The following is a 21035-nucleotide window of genomic DNA, read 5'->3' as shown; positions in this document are numbered from 1 at the left end:
CATCTCTCAACCTTGTTGTTTAAGAACTTATAGTTATTGCTCTTGTGTCAAATTATATTTTTTTTTTTATATAATTAAATTTCTAAATATTTTTTATTGAACAGAGAAGTACACAAGAGGCGATATTTGTTGCAACCGATAGCACTGGAAGTATTTTCAAGTGATGGCAGAAATTACTTGCTTGCATTTCCTCGAAAAGTACGAACAAAGGTAAGATAGACTAAGTTGATGGTGGAGTTTTTAAGGTAAACTTTAGAATTTTTCATGTGAAATACTGTCTTATATGATGTAATCAATATTGAATATGAATGTCGATAGGCGTAAAAAGATTCAACCAAAGAATAGATGTATAAAATTTGTGAAAGATTATATTACGCTTAAAAAAAGGGGTGAGTATTGGCTGGATAAAGATCAAAAGAAAGATGTATGTATTTATTGTGAAAATATGTATTCCTATTTATTTATGTGTTATTTATATATATGTGTAGGTTTATAAATTTTTAAATTTATAAATTTACGTCTCCATTACTTTATATTGTATGTACAATTATTATTGTATTATAGGTATAGAATATATGTTTAATTTTAATTATGTATTATTAAGTATTTAGTTCCGTTTATTTACTTTAGTTGTACAATTTTTACCCTCGAACATTCTATAGTTTTCATTCAGCTTCTCAGAGGTTGACTGTAAAAGATTCCTCTATGAGATAAGTTGTATATTAAATCTTTTTAATGTGTACAATGTAAAGTATGTACAATAAAGAATTTACAATACAATATACTGCACGGGTCCCAATCCAATCCAATAGTTTCCAAGAGGTTCTTGTGAAATTTAACTTGACAGGTTATATCACTAATAATGTAATAATATTTTTCCTCCAGCCTATAACTGTATACTAGTGATTGAAATGTATAATATTGATGTACAGGTGTACAGCCGGTTTACGTCGCTGGCGACAGGCATGGCGGACAGCGCGGCGGGCTCGGTGGCGGGTCAGAAACGCGGCGTGGCCGTGGAGCAACCCGCCGGCCTGCTGGCCACGCTCATCGGCGACACCTCCGTCACGCAGCGCTGGCTCGTATGTTACTCTAGCAACATTTTATAACTTAACGCGACATATTTTACTAACGTAAATAAACTGCTAAAATCAACCCACCGCTGCTAATTAAACAACATTTATACTGAAATTTTATAATAAATGGCTCTTTTATAAAATACTGAAGAAAAAGAACATTGAAATATGAATTGCAGGTTTAACGTCAGAAAATTTTACATCAGCATCATTACTAAGTTTTAAATATAAATTAAAAACAGATTCGAAACATTCCGTAAATGACGAAAGCCCTATAATCAAGTTCAATAAAATATGACTAGATAAAAGTGACTTGAAATATTTGTGGTTTTTGAGGCAACCTTTTATCATTATAACATTGTAGTTTTAGGACAGCACAATTTGTGTTCCACTATAGTAGTCTATTCACAGTAGTAAAATATATAATCTCTGGCGGCTCAATATCTTATAATTTTACCGTCACGATATAGTGGTAGAACAAACTTACATGCATTTACATGCATACATTTTGAATTATCTGCAGATGTCTACAGCGTAACGAAATTGAGGATAAAATTTAAAAGCATTATCATGCATATATATTTTAATATTTGACAGTAAAAAGAAATATAATTAGTTTTGAGTTAGTTATAATCGCATTTAAATGAATATTTGTATTCTATTGAGAAATCAATGTCTTAAACCGTAACAATAAAACATTACATAAATATTTTATTTTTTTCTTGATTTGGTTCTACTTTAATATTGTCTTACTAAACAAAAAAGAATCTTTTTTATAATGTATTATGTAATGTAGTATTCTATTTTATATTGTATGAAATATTTAATTTTTGTTTTAGAGAGGCGAAATATCTAACTTCCAGTATTTGATGCACTTGAACACATTAGCCGGACGATCCTATAATGATTTGATGCAGTATCCAGTGTTTCCATGGATACTCGCCGATTATGACTCGCTAGATCTCGATCTCACGGACCCGGCCACTTTTCGTGACCTTACCAAACCTATGGGTGCTCAAAGTCCGGACAGATTGGAACAGTTCCGGAAAAGATATAAGGTAATTATTGAAATATATATACATATACATTCTTACATATTTTCAAACTTGTTACTTAATAATTTATAATATGGCTTCTATCCAATATAATAACTTTATTCTTTAGAAAATACCTTAATCATATATTGGTGGTATCGTTATACGTAATTTAAATTAGCATGTTAGTGGCAGCAAAACTTTCTAGATTTGAATCCGTTTGAAGGGTGGGATATGGTAGAAATTACAGGGTATAGAGGTAACTTAGACGTAACATAGAATAACTTCATAATCATCAGGAATGGCAATGCATGAGAAGAGTAGCATGGATATTACCATGTCTACTGTGATGTCTATGGTGTTGTTTATATGTAAAGGCGACGGTTACCGCTTTCGATCAGGTGGGACTTTAGCTTGTTATTATAAATATCATAAAAAGTTTAAAAAATCTATGTTTTTCGTAGGTACTTCTGTAAAACTTTTTTAAAAATAAAATTAAATGCATGCTGATGATTAATATTCATAAATTTATATATAATACGTCTGTTTAAATAGAAGAGAATGAAAATATAAACAAGTTTTCTTAAAAATATTACAAAACCACTAAATTAAATTAGTAACAGAAACATTCAAACAATAGATTTTTTATTTATACAACTGTTGGAAGTCAGCAGACTATCTTATGGTTGGGTCAATTACTCGTATATTTATATTTTTATTGTGTTGAAACACACTATAGTTAAATTTTCCTTTATATTTTTACAGTTTTTATTATTGTATTCATCTTTCAAAAAACTATATCCTCATAGCTTATCAAAACATAGTTAAATTGTCAACTGAGTACTGTTTATATTTCTTGATAGGAATGGGACGACCCACACGGGGAGACGCCTCCATATCATTACGGTACACACTACTCGTCCGCCATGATCGTGTGCTCGTACCTCGTGCGTATGGAACCATTTACGCAACACTTTCTACGGCTACAGGGCGGACACTTCGACCTCGCTGACAGGTAATCACTTTTATTATTACTAGTATCTTCATCATCATCATCAATCAGCTTTTAACTGTCCACTGTTGAACATAAGCTTCCCCTTTTTGGTTGCCAGTAGTTGCCACGCTTGGCAGGCAGATTGATACTTTTTAGGCAGTTAGGCTTTAGAGATGTTTTAAAAGGGACACTGCTACCCATCCCTCGCCCTCCCTAAGTCGGCTCTTACGACATCCACGGGATAGGAAGGGGTGGCCTATTCTATGCCAGGACCACACGGCCAAATTACTAGTATATAATTATCATTATTTTGATGTTTCTTTTTCCATTGCTGACTATGAATAAGAATGAATTGAAATCCAACTTCGTCCATCGACTGCCTACAATCATTATTATTATTTATAAATCATTGTTCCATTTATTGTCAGACACTCTATACTATGTCAGATATAATAGTACTGTATCTGGTAGCAAATTTTAAAATATTGCAAGTACTTTAATGCTGTTAATAAAAATTATTTATTACAAAAAAAAACCCTGCTAGAATAATAATTTTTTTTTTTTATTTATATTACCCAAAATAATTGTCATTGCATCTTTATGCAGCCATTGTCTTTAAAGTCTATAATTGATGCATAATAATTTATTACATTATTTGATTATTTTCTTTACAGAATGTTTCATTCGGTAAAAGAAGCATGGAACTCGGCATCGCGACATAACATGGCTGATGTTAAGGAATTAATACCGGAGTTCTTTTATTTACCCGAGTTTTTAGTCAATTCAAATAACTTTGATTTAGGTAAGTATTCTTTCATATATTATTAATATACTAAGATAGTTAATAGATTATTGAGATACATTCATATTGTATCTGAGAATGATAAGTACATTTATAAATATTATGTTAATAAATACTACTACATTGTGTAACATCAAGTTTTGTTTAAACATGTATAATAAATTCCAACTTGTTAACTAAAGGTTGGAATTATATCAACATGTTTTATATTATGATTTTTGTTTGTATAAATATTACGGTTTTCACCAAAACATGACATATGTTATATACGCAAACACGTTTCACGACATGTACTTTAATATAAAAGACGGTAAGACTATTTATTATTACTCAGGTTGTAAACAGTCTGGTGTAGCATTGGGCGATGTGGTACTACCGCCGTGGGCTCGCGGAGATCCGCGCGAGTTCATCCGTCTGCATCGCGCTGCTCTCGAGTCCGACTACGTGTCGCACCGCTTGCACCACTGGATCGACCTAGTATTCGGCTACAAGCAGCAGGGACAGCCTGCCGTCGATGCCTGCAACGTCTTCCATCACCTGTTTTATGAGGGCAACGTCGATATATACAAGTAAGTCGATGCAGGTGCAAGAGAAATGTTTGTGTAAATAAATCTGTTGCTGCTTTGAATTAACTCTCGATATATTATGAATTTGTAATTGTATACTCGTCATCCATTCATACAGTCATAAATTAATGTCAACGAAACTATGAAGATACTCTGAAAGTGGTATATGTATCAGTAAAGCCTGTTTACACTTAGCCATTTTGCCTACATATTTAGGAACATAAATAAATAAAATCTCAATAGAAGTAAATATCAAAACCTGCAATGGATAGTCCCGTTTTATTTTTGGATAAGTGTGCATATATTTATAAGCAAAAAAAAGCAAACACGCGAAGTGTTGGAATACTCTAACACGTAGTTAAAAATATTGATTTAGTAGGTAGAAATACAAAACAATGGTAAGCTATATTTAGTTCGACTTATACTCAGCGGTGACATCGAGACTGAGATGTAATGTGGAATATAAAAGTCTTTTAAAATAAATTTATTGCCGTCAAACCCATATTTACAATGCATTTATTGGGTTTTTAAATTTTATAATGTAATGTTTGTCTTACAGCATTGACGATCCGCTCAAGAAAAATGCTACTATTGGATTCATAAACAACTTTGGTCAAATACCAAAGCAGTTATTTAAGAAAGCACATCCTAGCAAAAAAATGTCGCAGCGGAGTTCGACCATTCTGGATCCTAACAATATTATACCATCACAAGGAATCACCCCACCAGAGAAGTTATTCTTCCACAATTTGGAGAACTTAAGACCTTCGTTACAGCCTGTTAAAGGTTAGACCATTTGATGTTATAATCCTCTTAATAGTCATATTGTAATACAGATAGATAGCATATATTATAATATTATTATATGATTTTTAATTATATCAAAATAGAAAAGGGAAATATCCGTAATGTAAGTTATGGCCGTATGGTTCTGGTTCCGGAATTGGCTACCCCTTGCTTTCCTGTGTGAGTCGTAAGAAGCGACTAAGGGAACCTAATGGTAGAGAGATGGGCAGTGTAGTGTCCCTTTTAAAACATTTCTAAAAGCCTAACTACGGTTAGTAACCCGCCTGCCAAGCGTGGCAACTACTGGCAAAACTCCGTTATGAGGAAGGCTAATGTTTAGCAGTAGACAGTTAACGCCTGAAATGACGACGATGATCAGTAATACAAGGGGCAGTTTATTAAAATAGAGGAGTCAATTGGTAAATATCTATTCTTAAATATTACAGAGGTAAAAGGTCCAGTCGGTCAAATTCTTTACACGGATAAAGCGATATTAGCAGTTGAACAAAACAAGGTGTTAATGCCACCATCATACAATAAGTACGTGGCCTGGGGCTTTGCGGACCACTCGCTCAGGATTGGCAATTACGACAACGATAAAGCCGTGTTTGTGTGCGAGACGGTGGCGCAAGCGTGCGGCGAGATAGTTACGTGCGTGTGTCCATCAGCTAAGACCATTGTCACCGCGGGTACTAGCACGGTGAGTTTGTTTCTTTATTTATAACAATATTTTTGTGATAATTTTTTTAGTGGGTGATAATGGAATGGTTAGTCTTGCCTACGCTAGTGGCGCTTGCGGGTATTAGTGAGAGATGATATGTGAGGATGAAAGCAGGTTAGTTGGCCTATTCTGAAAAATTCATAAAGAATTTACCAAGATGGTTTTCAGGGGGAACCGCGTGGAGGACGACCTGATAAGGTATATTTCTAGCAATGTGGTCATTAGTTTTCAGTACTAATAAACTCTTTTCCGTCCTTTTGTGGTAATAGAATGGTATAATATTTAGTTATATTGGTACAAGTTAATATTAATCTGTAAACGAACTACCAATAAATCCTCTGTGTGATTCTGAAGTAAAAATAGTTATTTGGATTTCCAAAAAATTACAATTGATAATTAAAAGAATGATAAAGAATGCAATGTAAACAAGTCCAATACAATGAAAACTCTAAATAAGATAACAATAAGCATGTTAACGAACGTTATGTGGCGGTAGGTGGTGACAGTGTGGCAGTACTGGGCACGGCGGCGTCGGCTGGCAGTGAAGGTGTGCCTGTACGGGCACGAGGAGGCGGTGACGTGCCTGGCGGCCAGCCCCGCCTACAACCTAGTAGTGAGCGGCAGCCGTGACGGCCAGGCTATAGTCTGGGATGTCGAGCGCGGCACCTTCATCAGACAGCTGCTACCGCCGGAATCGTACCCACTTCCGTATCCGCCCGTTTCTGCACTTGCTATCGATGATCTTACGGTATGTTGCATTACTTAATATATTTGATAATAATAAATCCCTTTCTTTTATTTTGATGTTCCTTCACAGTATTTGTACATTAAAAATTACGCTATTGATTAATGTGACATATATAATATATTTTTTTAAATCAATAAGTTTATTTATAGACTAAGAAAATGAATTTTTTAAAAATTTAATGATTAATAATGCAGTTTTAATTTTTCGCGGCGGGCGAGGTCTGTGTAGTTTAAAAAAATCGGGCTCGAGAATTTTTAAATCTGCTCAGACCTTTCTTTAAAATTTGGTGTAATTTTTTTGTTGTAGTGACAAATTTCTTTTATATTATAAGTCACATGATTATGCCAGGTGCTGGTGACATGCGTCCGCCACAAATATCCTTGTATTATAAATATACGGGTACAATATGTGCGTATGTGTATATGCAGGGCGACATCGCGACGTGCAGCGGCAGCACTGTGTTCGCGTGGTCCATCAACGGCGAGCTGGTGGGCGCGGCGGACACGGGCGGCGGCCGCGAGCGCTCGCACCAGGTGCTGTGCGTCGCCTTCAGCCAGACGCGCGAGTGGGACCCGCTCAACGTCATCGTCACCGGCTCCAGCGATGGCGTCGTCAGGGTAATGCAGCGTTCCGTTGAACATTCACACACCTATGTCATGCCAAATATTGTTATAAATCATAATAATGTAAAAATTATCTGTCAATGTGTTCGTTTATCTGATCCTAATGAAATTTTGTAAATGTGTATTGTTTCATCTGACTTGAGAGATAGTAGGATATTTTTTAAATCTATACAAATTCTAGAGTAGATGATGATGAGCGAAAAAGTGTTTGCCAAGTCAGTAAATAAACATTTATACATTCATAATAGAGAAACAAAACGGTTGCGGATGCGTGAAGATACTATTAATATTCCCGTTGATATCGTTTAGCGTATACTGCAAGACGATGTCATAGAAATTTACAGAAAATGGCTCTGAACTTGAATTTTCAAAAAAGCAAACGTTATCAAGTTGGCCTTGATACTTTGATGATTCTAGATAATAAATGTTGTCATTCTTTAGAAATATTCTCAGAATACGAGTAGATTCCATTACGTTGGGTAGCGTTTTTTAATGTTAATAAATGACCATTTTACTAGAGAAAATTCTGACAGATTTTCTGATGATATAATTATATTTCAGCCAGTCAGTATTAATAGACTCACTGATCTAATAAATAATTTAATTTCGTATTATTTCAATATGATCTATGCTTTATAAACAATTGTAATATTTTATTAATTCTATACTTGTCTATTATAATAAATTTTTTTTTTTTTTTAATTATTGCAGATGTGGTCAATAGATTATATAGCAGAAACAGTAGAAGATCAAAATGACAGCATAGAAGCTGTTAGTATAGAACCTGAACCTACTTCAATAGATATAGAAAAAGATCTAGATCAACAAAAGCTGTCTGTGCAAGACAGTGAAGACACTAAATCTGAATATGAAGCTAAATCGGAGAGTGAGACAAAAACTGAAGATATGGAACAAACTGACAGAGAGGCAGCTATCAAGCGAGTAGAAGAGCTAGTAAAACAAATGAGTTTATCTCATGAAAATGAAGGTAATAATCTTAAACTTTTTCTTGCTGTTTCTAATATTCAACAGGGTATCAGATACTGGTGATATTTGGAATTACTATATTAAAGTAGTGCCAAGTTTCACCAGTATTTTTCTGTTATTATTTATAAGTAAATTTCGTAACTATTGTTTATAATTTTTCTTAGGGAATCTCACAAAGTCGGGTTCTGAAAGTTCCTTATCTGACGCGTGTGAGACCACCAGTGCCAAAGAGTCTGCACGGCGACATGAAGAGAAAGACATTTGTAGTGATAATGAAGATGCTCATTATTCAGAAGAGAAGGACGATAATATAGACTCGTGCGACGAAGCCAAGCAAGAGTACGACAATGAAAAAGACTTAGAGATAGACCCAGATAGTATACATAGGAGTAAACTTCAAAAGCAAGGAAATGTTGTGCTTAGGAGAAAGTCAAAAGGGAATCCTTTGTATCGTAAAAGTAAGTCCAAGATGTTTTATAATATTTTAATTGTTTAAATTTTTGTTTGGAAATAAATATTTTACTAAATGAATTTGAGAGATTGAAGCATTAGGTAGGGTAAGTAATTAATAATGTAGAATTTGCAATTAATTTTCGTCAGCACTATTTTTCTCAAACATTTACCATTAGCATTGAGCTCATGTTTGTTTGCCACCTTTGTGGAGTAAAAAAAGCATAGTGGACTTTATACTCCTTTAGACTTTAGATTAGTACTTGCGCTTCAAATTAATTTTTGGGTATATTTAAAAAGTGATTGTCGTTTTTTTCGAGCTTTGGAGAGCACGTAAAGCCATTGCTCGGTAAACCACATGTGCGGCCTTCGAGTATAACGAAGGAGGCCAAGAAATTCTTGACACTAGAGGGTACTTGCACCCAATTAATTGTATTAGTGAAGAGTATAAATTGTTAATATAGGTGGAGGTAGTATCGGCGAGTCGACGGAGTCGGGGTCGCTGGAGGGTGCGAGGGGTCCGTCGCAGGACACCGGCGCGGGCGTCGAGGGTGGATTACGCGCGAGCAAGTCGGACACGAGTCTCACGGACTCGTTCGTGCTGGTGTCGGCGCCCGCTTCCCCCTCGCCCGCCTCGCCCGCCCCCGCGCCCGCGCACTCCTCGCACGCCTCGCACGCGCGGCAAGCACGCGCTGCCGCCACGAACGCTGACACAGGTTGTCTTTTATTTATTATTCCATTCATTTCTATTATAATTTTTTTTTTATACAACTTAGAATGGCAAACAAGCTGACGGCCCACCTGATGGAAAATGGTAACCATCGCCTATAAACATGAGCAGTACCATGGACATAACAAAGTATACTGTTACGCCCATGACACCCCCATGCGTTGCCATTCCTGAGGACTCAGATGTTATTCCTCTGTACCCTGTAAATTCACGCCATATCCCACCCTTCAAACCGAAACACAGCCATGCAAACACAACTGCTTTACACGAATGATAAACACAAATGGGACAGAGGTACCCAAGCAAACGACTTTTGTACAAAGTCTCCCTCTGGTACTGGTATACTGTAGCGAAACTGCAGTAATCTGACAAACTGGGCCTATATACCCGTGTGCCCTCACTAGAACTGAACAGTGGAGAACACCCAGGGTAAATAATAGTAATAAGAAAATGTATTTACTATGTATGTGTACTGTAACTGTATTGGGATATGCACGTATGTTCAGTAGATTAGTAACTACTACCTGAGGGAGAACATGTAATATGTAATGTTGTGTTGGGCGATAACAGCGGCAGGCGGCGAGATAAAGTGGAGGCGGCGGCTGGTGCTGCGCGGCAAGCTGACGATGCACACGGCGTACGAGCGGCGCGACAACGCCTGCCCCGCCGCCGTCACCGCCGTCGCGCCCGCTCGCAGCGGACGCGGCCTCGCTGTCGGCGACGCACGCGGACGGGTATGTATACCATACATAGTATACCTATACATCACTACATAGTATAAAACAAAGTCGCTATTGCTGTCTGTCCGTCCCTATGTATGCTTAAATCTTTAAAACTACGCAACGGATTTTGAAGCGGTTTTTTTTAATAGATAGAGTGATTCAAGAGGAAGGTTTATATGTATAATATAGTAGAGAATAATACATGCATAATAGAGAAACACTGGTAATTTTAGAGGTTTCTAATGTGATGTGAAGTATAGTACACCCGTGCGAAGCTGGAGCGGGTCGCTAGTATACTATACAAAGTAGGAGGCAGAAGGGATCATTACTAATAAGGACTAGAGGCCTTATTACTTGCAATTTAGACCAACTACAAAGAGTATTCTTGATGAATTCATCACAATGGGCCAACTGACCTATTTTCCTATCGTCCTATCGTCCGTCAATGATGTCCAGTGTATACTGATAGCGCAGACAGGGCTAGCATTCCATTATCATCCATTTGAAAAAGCATATATTATATATACTCTCTCCCTTGGCAGTGCATGTATTTTTGACGATCTTGGTGGTCTAGTGGCGTAACACATCTCTTTACTTTTTTCAATATTGATCTTTTTTATTATTTTTTATTTTCAATGTTATTATATATATGGATTTAAAAACATTTCAATAAATTATATGAACTCATGTATCAGTTACCTAGTATCTATAGTACACGCTCTGCTTATATTGTTACTAGATAGCATCTTATAATGTTTACAGTACTATTTATATATTTATTTCATAGACATAAACGGTTTCCAACAACTAAAAATGTAACTTATAGCTTTGTACATAAATTGATGCCAATGTATCAGTGTAATTAATTTTGTGTCATTGCAGATATTCCGTTGGTCAGCACCGGATATGTCTAGCTCATCCGGAGCGAAGGGTGGTCCGGCGGATCATTGGATACGAGACGATACAGCGCCATATTGCACTCAGTGTCAGGTGCGTGAATAAATACTATTCGTTTACAAACATTATGTAATAAATAAAAAAAAAAAATAAGGGAATATTCACTAAGAGAATTTGTGTGTAACGTAACAGCTCAAAAACGAGTACAATAATTTATTTATTTATTTATTTATAGCAAGGCAACAGATTACAAATTAATACATTTATAAAATAAATATTACATAAAACGGCATTAAATTTGCACTCCAATAACTGCTCAGGATAACATTCGATATTATATACGTTAAAATAATGACGGCTATAAATTTAAAGTAACAAATTGGCAGCCTTAATGTAACATTGCAAGGATTGTTGGAAGATATCAAGGTCCTTGCATACATTGTTATATTTTCTGCACATGCGGATAATTGGATTGTGATACGATACATTATTATTACAAATCGGTATATAAAATAATTTTTGTATTCTTTTATTACCTGTACGAAATGAAACAAGGCTCAACAATGTGCTACTGTCCCATTTATAATTTATTATTTTATAAAGAGTAATGAAATCAGACATAGATCTTCTATTTATAAGAGAATTAATGTTAAAGTGATTAAGTCTTAATTCATATGATTGAAGTTTCCTTCTCAGACCAAACTTAGTGCTCAAGAATCTAACAAAGCGTTTTTGAATTGCTTCTATTCTGTCAATGTGGTTCTGATAAAAAGGAGACCAAATAACAGAACAGTACTCAAGTGAACTTCTAACTAGTGATGTATAGAGTGACAAGATAGTATGCGAGTTTTTAAAAGGTCTAGTTGTTCTAAAGATAAAGCCTAGAGTTCTATTTGCTTTTGCAACTAAATAATCATAGTGTTGTATAAATGACAATTTTGAGTCAAATATAATACCTAAGTCACGAATGGATTCCTTTTTTTCCAAACGCATATTATTAACACAGTATGGATAACTTATAAGAATTCTATTTTTAGTAAAAGATATGACGTGGCATTTAGATATATTCAAGTTCATATTATTATCAATGCACCACTGATGCAAACGATTGATATCTCGCTGCAGTATTTCACAATCTAGATCACAACTTATCGTACGATATATCTTTATGTCGTCAGCAAAGGCTAAATGCTCACATGTTAAAGTTTGGAGAAGATCATTGACAAATAAAATAAATAATAGAGGGCCTAAATTGGAGCCCTGGGGTATACCAGATTTTAATTCAAACGGGACTGAATCATAGCCGTAAATAGTTACGATTTGCGGACGATTCATTAAATAAGATTTAAGCCAAAGCAAAAGTGAGCCATGAATACCCAAATGATGTGCTTTGATGCAAAGTATCTCATGGTCAACCCTATCAAAAGCCTTCGCAAAATCCACATAAATTGAATCCACTTGTACTTTGTTATTAAAGGCTACGTTTATATAATGGATATATTCGAGAAGATTTGTCAATGTGGAACGATTATTTATAAAGCCATGTTGGCTGGAATCAATAATATGCCTAAGATGAGAATAGATGTGTTTATACACTAGCCCTTCCAGGATCTTAGCAAAACAAGAAAGAATGCTTATTGGTCTATAGCTACTTATATCTGCTTTGCAGCCTGTTTTATGTATTGGCACAATTTTAGCAATTTTGAACAAATCAGGGAAACTTCCCGATGACAATGACTTGTTAAATAATATAGTTAGAGGCTCAACCAATGCTATTGCACAATTTTTCACAAATATTGGCGGTATTCCGTCGGGCCCTGCTCCCTTAGTAGCATCGATAGATTTCAATGACTTGATAACATCGTCTTTTGAAATATAAATATGAGACAGACATTGCGTTGCCTGAGAAAACTTTGGGGTATATGACTTGGCGGTAGACTGGCTGTAAACAGAAGAAAAATAACTTGCAAACAAATTAGCAACACTATAACCATCGTTTGCACGTTGCTCTTTGTAAAACATTTGGTTTGGAAGATCGTTTGTTAATTTTTTAGCCTTAGTATATCTCCAGAATGCTTTGGTATTAGTCTTTATATTTTCTTCCATTTGTGATATGTAAATTTTAAAATGTTTATCAAATAACTCTTTAGATCTGGATCTTAGTAACGAATACGTGTCAAAATCACGCGGGTTGCTAAACTTTTTATATTTGCGATGATATTTATCCTTTTCCTTTAATAGTTTTATCAGGGATTGAGAGAACCAGGACGGATATTTGGATTTTTTAGATTTGGCCACGGGAGTATATTTTTCTATAATTTCCCATATGACATTATAAAATAACTGTAAGAAATTATTACAATCAAGATTCAAGTATTTATGCCATTCGACTTTCGAGAGATCCGCTGTACAACCTAAAAAATTACATTTATGAAAGTTAAATCTCTTAATGATATTTTCCTTTAATGATGAAGTATTGTCTGCGGTAATATTAATCTCTAAAGGGGGGTGGTAAATATCGACACGACTAAGTGGCTGTGCGTCCATCACTTTACATACCAAGTCAGTACTCGCCAATACCAAGTCAAGAAGCTTTCCATTGCTGTTAAAAGTAAAGTTACGTTGAGCGAGTGAAGTTCGAGATACAAAGTCTCTCATAAGCAAATATTTCTCATTAATAGTTTTAAAATTTTTTGTGTTATCCCACTCATAATCTGGTAGATTGAAATCACCTATAATAAGAAAATGTTCACCAAACGACGATAACATTCTTTCTTCACAAATCTCTAGATAGTCAAAGAATTGCTCACTCGCAATATATGAAGGCATATAAGCTGTGCAAATATTTAAAGAAATATGTTTTAGCTTAATTTTAACCCATACATCTTCAAGTGACGAATTCCAATCATATCTACAGTCCGATAAAATACTTTTATTTACTGCTATTAACACTCCTCCACCATGGGTTTTACTATATTTTGTTAAAAATTCAATAGGCCTATCTTTACGATAAACTTTATACCGTTCGTCAAATATTTCTGCTGAATATACCGTATCATCGAGCCAAGTTTCACATAGACATATTATATCATAGTTATTACAGATAATAGTTTTATAAATATCATTCGTTTTAGATTTCATACCTCTGATATTCTGATAATAAATCGTTACATCCATCTTACCCATTTTAAAAAGATAATTACAGAAAAAATACAATAATAATAAAATAAAAAACAAAATGAAAAGTACACTACGAAGTTATAAACTACGAATTCACTGCAGATTCTCTAACACCTGCAAATTTTTAACATGTATAAATTGTGAGGTTTCGTTTTTTCTCATAAATATGTGTCCATTTCGTATCCACACGAATCTATAAGCTAATTCCTTCGCTTTGAGTCTGGCTGCAGCATGCACAGATTTATTAAAAGGAGAAAGATGCTCCGATACATATATTGGCACAATATTACCACTGATACCGAGGTTTAATGAGTTAAGTTTATTGTGGGGATGAGACTTATTATATCTAGCAATGGCAGAGTACAGTTCGTCACGACATCGTGTACTTCGTAATTTTGCGATTATAGCTCTTGGCCGCTTGCTATTCCTATTCATACTGGCAACTCTTGTACAATTTAAAACATCAGTGTCAGAAAGGTTGTAAGACACAGTTTCAGCAATTTTCTTAATAATACTAAGCGGGTTTTCTGTTTTACTTTCGGGGACTCCCTGTATCTCAATATTAGAATCTCTTAGATTTTGGTCTATAGTATTAATGCGTTCCGTTAAAGATAGTACTGTGGATTCCAAATTATCACATTGACATTTCATCTTATTGTAGTCCGATGACAATGTTGATATTGTCTTGTTTAAATCTTCATACTGATTACTTATAAACTGAACTGTGTTTTGAAGATCTTGTAGTCTCTCTTTAAGGGGGTATAGTTCTTTTTCTAACATTGGGCGAATCAGATCAGGAAGCTCCTCATGCAGCGAAGCTCGCATTTCCGATTTGATGAGTCTTCTCAATTCATCTTCAGAATGTGAATACAACGATGTTGATTGCTTTTTTCGTTGAGTGACATAGCTGCTCTGAGAATCCTCGCTATCAGAAGACTTATTTAGGTTTCCTAAGTTCCCTTGACGTATGGGTGTATTGGTATTATCTCCCTTAGGTTGTTTATTTCGGCATGCAGGGCATACCCAAGCCTGTTTATGTTCCTTGGTCATATTGTTGTTAAACCGTTTTTCAGAAACATTAGCACACGATAAGTCGTAAATATCTCTACACGTATGGCATTTAAGATACAGTTTGCCCATTATGATATTAAGACATCCAGCACAAGATATTTTCTTTGATGCCATTTTTATAGATTTGCACGTGTACTGAAGTTATAACGTAAACTACAAATACTCAATATGTAGGTAGTTATAAATAATGAACAAATTATATTTCCTGAACGGCCGCTCAACATCAACAGGTAGGTAGAAATGCGCGACTGCACTGCTGCAGCGATGACTCACCGTTACACTACAATCACTGCATGAACGCAACGGAATTCATAAGTTGTTAATATATTTCTATTCTTTGTTACACTTCTACAATATTAAGCTATAACTTTGCAATGGGATGTAAGTTTGGAAATTAATAAATGTTTTTGTATAAGTTGCACTACCGAAAATCAACTTTTCATTAGTATTTTGAATTAATTTACACGGACCGTATGTTTACACGTCTTACTTCCACAATAATAATAAATAAGGTCTGACATTGTATTAAAATTTTCACTTGAATATTTATACTATAATAATTGCCCGACACCAATACTAGTATGAACAAAAGATCGTATTAAATATGTGTTGAAGAATAGAAAACCTGACTATTATTTGGTGGTATTAACCTTCTGTCACGCCTCGCACCTAATACTAAAAGCTATTTTGCATGAGAGTGGTCCTCATGCAAAATATATGGTGGTAGGTCGTCTTTGTTATACACGAAGGCAGCGCTGAAAACTGATTTAGTGTGAATGTAAATATGCCTGATTGAGCTGTAACGTGTTAAGATGTTAGCACTAGCAAATAAAATTTATCAACGTATAAACGCGGTTTAATGTACGCCAAATTGACTTGAAACAGGTACGGTTTACGGCATTAGAGCGGCGGCACCACTGTCGCGAGTGTGGCGCGGTGTTCTGCGGCCGCTGCTCGCGGTACGAGGCGCCCGTCCGCCGCCTGCGAGCTCTCCGCCCCGTCCGCGTCTGCCAACGCTGCCACGACAACATACAAGCCGCCAAACAGTAGTCGCGCACATCAAGTACCTGTCTCCATTCACCATGTCCACCTTCTGTGTACACCCATAACACATTAGTGAGTACTAATGTGTTATGCGTGTATTAAAAGTGGTAACGCTTGAGAGTTACAATCGGCGTCACAGTATAGTGCACTTTATAATTTCCACGATGCCGTACATGTCTATAAGTAATCATTACCACTTAAGATGGGCCAACAGATTTATACCATTTCCAATTTTTAAAAAAGGTCCAGGTTCATATTAAATCTATCCAAGTAGACTATTTTTCCGATGATGGGAAACGCCGTTAACGTACCAAGTTGCTTCGAGTGAGTATAGTCAGCTTGCCTCTGCAACGATTTATCAAATACAAATATACTCCGCAAAATGTAGCTATGTCGTTCACCGCAATGGCTACAGTCGGCAAATACTTCTGACTATCCCATCTGGGATTATAATCATGAGCATAGTTTATCCAAACACCATACACATGTAACTGTCCAAATTGTACATGACATTATAAATAAATTCTTTGTTTACCTGAAATATAATCGAAATGGTGTCGAAATTGTTTCGCAGTCTGGCAACCACTAGTGATACGTTAATCTTCTTTCTTTATTTATTATATAGCCTTGTCCTTATTTCTTTTTACATTGACAAAATAAATACTTATTATCAATTCTCTAGCGACGATTTTTGAAACGTAACGTATGACAGATACAAAACTTACAAAAATATATTGTCTTCATTCTCTTTCATCTAGTTTAATTGATGTATAAAATTTATATTTAATCATTACATTCAATTATAGTCTTTTTTATTATTATGTAAGAATTATTAAAAAATAAATAAATAAAAAAGCTTAAGATTACAATAAGTTTATAAGCAGTCTAAAAATACAAAATTATTAAGCCTGGAGCCGATTTTGCTTATGGTTTGATCAAAGCTGGTATCCAAAATTAATGTTAAAGCCTCTCTGTGAGACTCCACTACCAACTATTAACAATTCTTTTTCATTTAGTTATAAAAAACGTAATTTTGTCATGTAGTCTTATAATGTGACGATTAAACATAAACTCACTTACAGATTAACTTGGACAATGGTTATCTAATTGACATTACAATGCCTTAGTTTTATGATGGAACGGCAATTAACACGATAAATATCCTTACGTCATGACTGACTTTGTTATACGGGTGTAGTCAGTTTGTGACTGCACCCCGTGTAACCAAGGGGTCTACCATGAAATGAAATTCCGAATTTTCGGACTTAATTTCGTGTTTTTCTTCATACCGAAATCGACCCAGTAAATGGAGCTGAAGATTTTGTTCGACATAAAACCAAAGGAAAGATATTTTAACATTGTTTTTTTTTTAAATAGTGGTCATCAAATTTTTCTTTCGTTCAGGCTTGAAATTTCGGAAATCATTTCATGGTAGGTCTTCTAGTGGAAATGTCGAGATAACCTAGTTATGTGATTATATTGTATCTATAATCGTTAACTCAACGTAAGCGTTAACTCCTATCTTTATAAAATAATAAAGCCTTATGGCTATTATTGCCTGGTTTATACCAGGCAATGCGACAGTAATAAAATTAATAGTATAATGTTTTTTTTTTGTGTAATCAAGAAGTGAATGTGTCCCTTTTACTATTTCGTCTAAATAAAAATGTTCCCACTATATAAAAATAAATTGAGTACTCATCTTACCTCCGTAGTGAAATGATAAATAAATCTATTAAAAAATATGACTTGCTCGTATGAGAAAAAGCTGGAACCAAGACATTTGCTGTCTCGTACTCTCTTGTACATACAGTAGCGAGAACGTAGGTATCTAACCATGAATTCGTATGCCACTTGTCGAGACAGGCTAGTATAAATGCGAACAATAGTGGATGACCTTTTCTGTAAAGAAAAATTAATATAATAAATAATTTAATTTCAGTATTTAAATTTCACTTTCGACTAATTTATATATTGTATTATACAGCTATAGCTTTTTATAAGGAGTCTGCTTTTTGTACTGCAGCTAAATATCAAATATTTATCATATTAATAATAAAGTTTTAGTCAATAGAATTATATCCGATATATTTTACAAAATTATTATTATTAATTTATGATGTACTAATTTTGTGAATTGAAGTTTTCCTTAATTCTTTTTACATTATTATTAAAAAAAAACACTCAATAAAAAAGTATATTACTGATGAGGTATCTAGTGCTATTATTAATTAAAAGTAGCATTATTTTGGTTTGTAATAATATATGCTATTGCTATAAAGAAAAAAAAAAGTATTTAAAAGTCATTTCAAATTCGTAGACTATAATTAAGCTTTATTTTAATATATTTTTTAATTATAAATAATTTGTTAAGTATTTATAAGAAAAAATGTATTATCATTATAATAACCTTCCCTTTATGGTTGTCAAATAGTTATAATAACTGTTAGTAATCCTGATAATGTAATTATTAATATTGGCTTTACTCACATTTTAAATTCGGGGATACCCGACCAGTTTCATCTCAATAGGAGCCATTATTCATGTGCGCAGTTCACGATTGTGTCGCGAGTAGCATTACGTGAGCAGCGTATTGTTTATCGTTACGCGCGTGCGGTAGGCAGCGGTAGCGCCGATTGCTCTATGCAGTCGTGTTATCGCTTCGTCGGGTGATAGACTTGATTCTCGGGTCATTCCATCAGGTGATGTTGAAGTATCCGTGCAATGCATACCGTGCTCACTGCGTCGCACTTCAGACTTACATTCTGTCTAATGTATGGTGACATACGGCGTAATATAGCCAGGAACCGCGTTAAATCAGTAAATATGGGCTGAATGAATAAGGGCTCCTATTGAGTTCGAAACTAGTCAGGTATCCCCAAATTTAAAACGTAAGCAAAGCCGAGTTAAATAATTATATGAAGTATGGCTCACGACAGTTATTATACAATAACCTTGATAGGTTTATGATCATAATTATTAAATATTATTTATTCAAATTTGATAAACAATTGACATATTTGTCTTAAAAGACCAAATCATTGTTATTTTTCCTGCATTATAATGTTTTTAAAATGTTACGTATTTAATAATAAGTTTGGTTAAAATTATTTTAGATATTTTGGTGGTATATTTGTATACATCTGACTTTGAAATTCTAACAAATTGTAAATATTGTATTATTTAAGTTAACGAAATTCTTTATTTTGACCAGCTTTTTGTAACTATTCTTCTCAATCAGTATTAGTATTATAGTAATTTGTTATTAATTGAGGATCTCAAAATTATTTAGTTTATAACTTATGAACTATATTTTATATTCTATTTGCTGTGTGATTTGTTTTTTTCATAAAAATGTGATATATTTTATTTTTAAGTACAATATGTTGAAAACTTATTCCGTTATAGTGGATATGAATTTTGCAGTCGAATATATTTACACTATTGTTTACTAGTCATATTTCTTGTGTTTAACTTATGTTTGGCTTTATTTTCTTCGCAATTGATATGATTAGATTAAGATCTCGGTATACATTTATATGGATTTAAAGTAAATAACAAATCAATTTTATTGACAATTTGTTAATGTAATTATACTATATTAAACGTCGGCACCTATAATAATCTGTATTTGTAATTAAAAAATAAACATTACAAACCAAATACTATCTAGTTTCCAACGAGCTTAGCAATGTGCGGCTCAAGAACAAGGCGTGACCTAGATGGTATACATACATGTTAATTACAAGTTAAAGAATATTATCGGTAAATATATGCATTTGTAGATTACATTCCTAGTCTCCATTTTTAATTATTATTTTTGCAATTTAAAATTACAGTGTAAATTTATAAATGTAATATGCATATTAAACATTATATACAGCACAGATAAAAATGTTAGGCTATATGTAAGTTAAAGTATAAGCCGGTTGCTCAAGCAAGCAGTTTTTCCGCATCAATCACTCTTGTGGTTGATAATGGTAAATCAATTGATGCATTACAAAGCGCAATCCGTGTATTCTAGCCTTATGAGTAGAAATATATATGTATTTTGCATTTTGATGTGTGAAAGTTATAAATCCTTGATTTTTCTCCCCTGCAGGGTAAATGTTTTGATATTATTTAAATTAGTAATTTTCGTACTATATATCAGCTTCAGAATTCGAAAATGTCAATAATTAAATTACTATTAAAAATACAAATTATGAAGTCATCTCAGCATAGTTTTCTATATTTGTAAAATTATAGTAAATAAAAATTATATGAATCACTTATGAAATTGTATAATGGGATTTGAAAATGTAGGTATGACCATCTAGAAAGTGAATTAGTCTTGGTAGTAAATAAAGCATCATTAAATTAGGGCTTTATTGTAAGTTGATGTTTCTTTAGTAATCCGATCTGTGTATAGATAAATAATTTACAGACAATATATACGTTGTTTAGGTAGTACGTAGGCACTGAAGTTTATGCCGTTGACTAATGTATTCATGTAATAAATGAATAAAAAGGTGCAGCAAGCCATATTGCCTTTTACTTTCTAATTCTTCTCACTTATTATTCAATCGTTGACTGTCATTAATTGTCTAGGTTCTCTACCGAGT

The 21035-nt window shown here is 34.1% G+C and overlaps 1 protein-coding gene across 5 annotated transcripts in view; it reads left to right on the top strand.

Annotated features, from left to right (window-relative positions):
* The window catches only part of LOC113512547 (WD repeat and FYVE domain-containing protein 3), a 50319-nt gene extending 29364 nt beyond the window's left edge, over window positions 1-20955 (top strand). For 4 of the 5 annotated variants that reach the window (XM_052900196.1, XM_052900194.1, XM_052900195.1 and 1 more), the window contains 16 exons: window positions 105-210; window positions 933-1082; window positions 1916-2134; window positions 2974-3125; window positions 3779-3906; window positions 4241-4475; window positions 5032-5258; window positions 5705-5958; window positions 6476-6727; window positions 7156-7344; window positions 8062-8338; window positions 8502-8795; window positions 9252-9503; window positions 10085-10251; window positions 11122-11229; window positions 16273-20955. In XM_052900196.1, coding sequence (XP_052756156.1) covers window positions 105-210; window positions 933-1082; window positions 1916-2134; window positions 2974-3125; window positions 3779-3906; window positions 4241-4475; window positions 5032-5258; window positions 5705-5958; window positions 6476-6727; window positions 7156-7344; window positions 8062-8338; window positions 8502-8795; window positions 9252-9503; window positions 10085-10251; window positions 11122-11229; window positions 16273-16437 — 3175 coding nt within the window. In that variant the 3' untranslated portion in view covers window positions 16438-20955. The remainder of the gene's footprint in view (window positions 1-104; window positions 211-932; window positions 1083-1915; window positions 2135-2973; window positions 3126-3778; window positions 3907-4240; window positions 4476-5031; window positions 5259-5704; window positions 5959-6475; window positions 6728-7155; window positions 7345-8061; window positions 8339-8501; window positions 8796-9251; window positions 9504-10084; window positions 10252-11121; window positions 11230-16272) is intronic. The other variant, XM_052900193.1, reaches the window with a different exon arrangement.
* Window positions 20956-21035: the final 80 nt, after the last annotated feature.

This window comes from Galleria mellonella, unplaced genomic scaffold, assembly GCF_026898425.1.
Source record: "Galleria mellonella isolate WM207_F2 unplaced genomic scaffold, CSIRO_AGI_GalMel_v1 utg64, whole genome shotgun sequence".
In the NCBI taxonomy this organism is placed as follows: Eukaryota; Metazoa; Arthropoda; class Insecta; order Lepidoptera; family Pyralidae; genus Galleria; species Galleria mellonella.
This window is presented reverse-complemented; position numbering and strand designations above follow the sequence as displayed.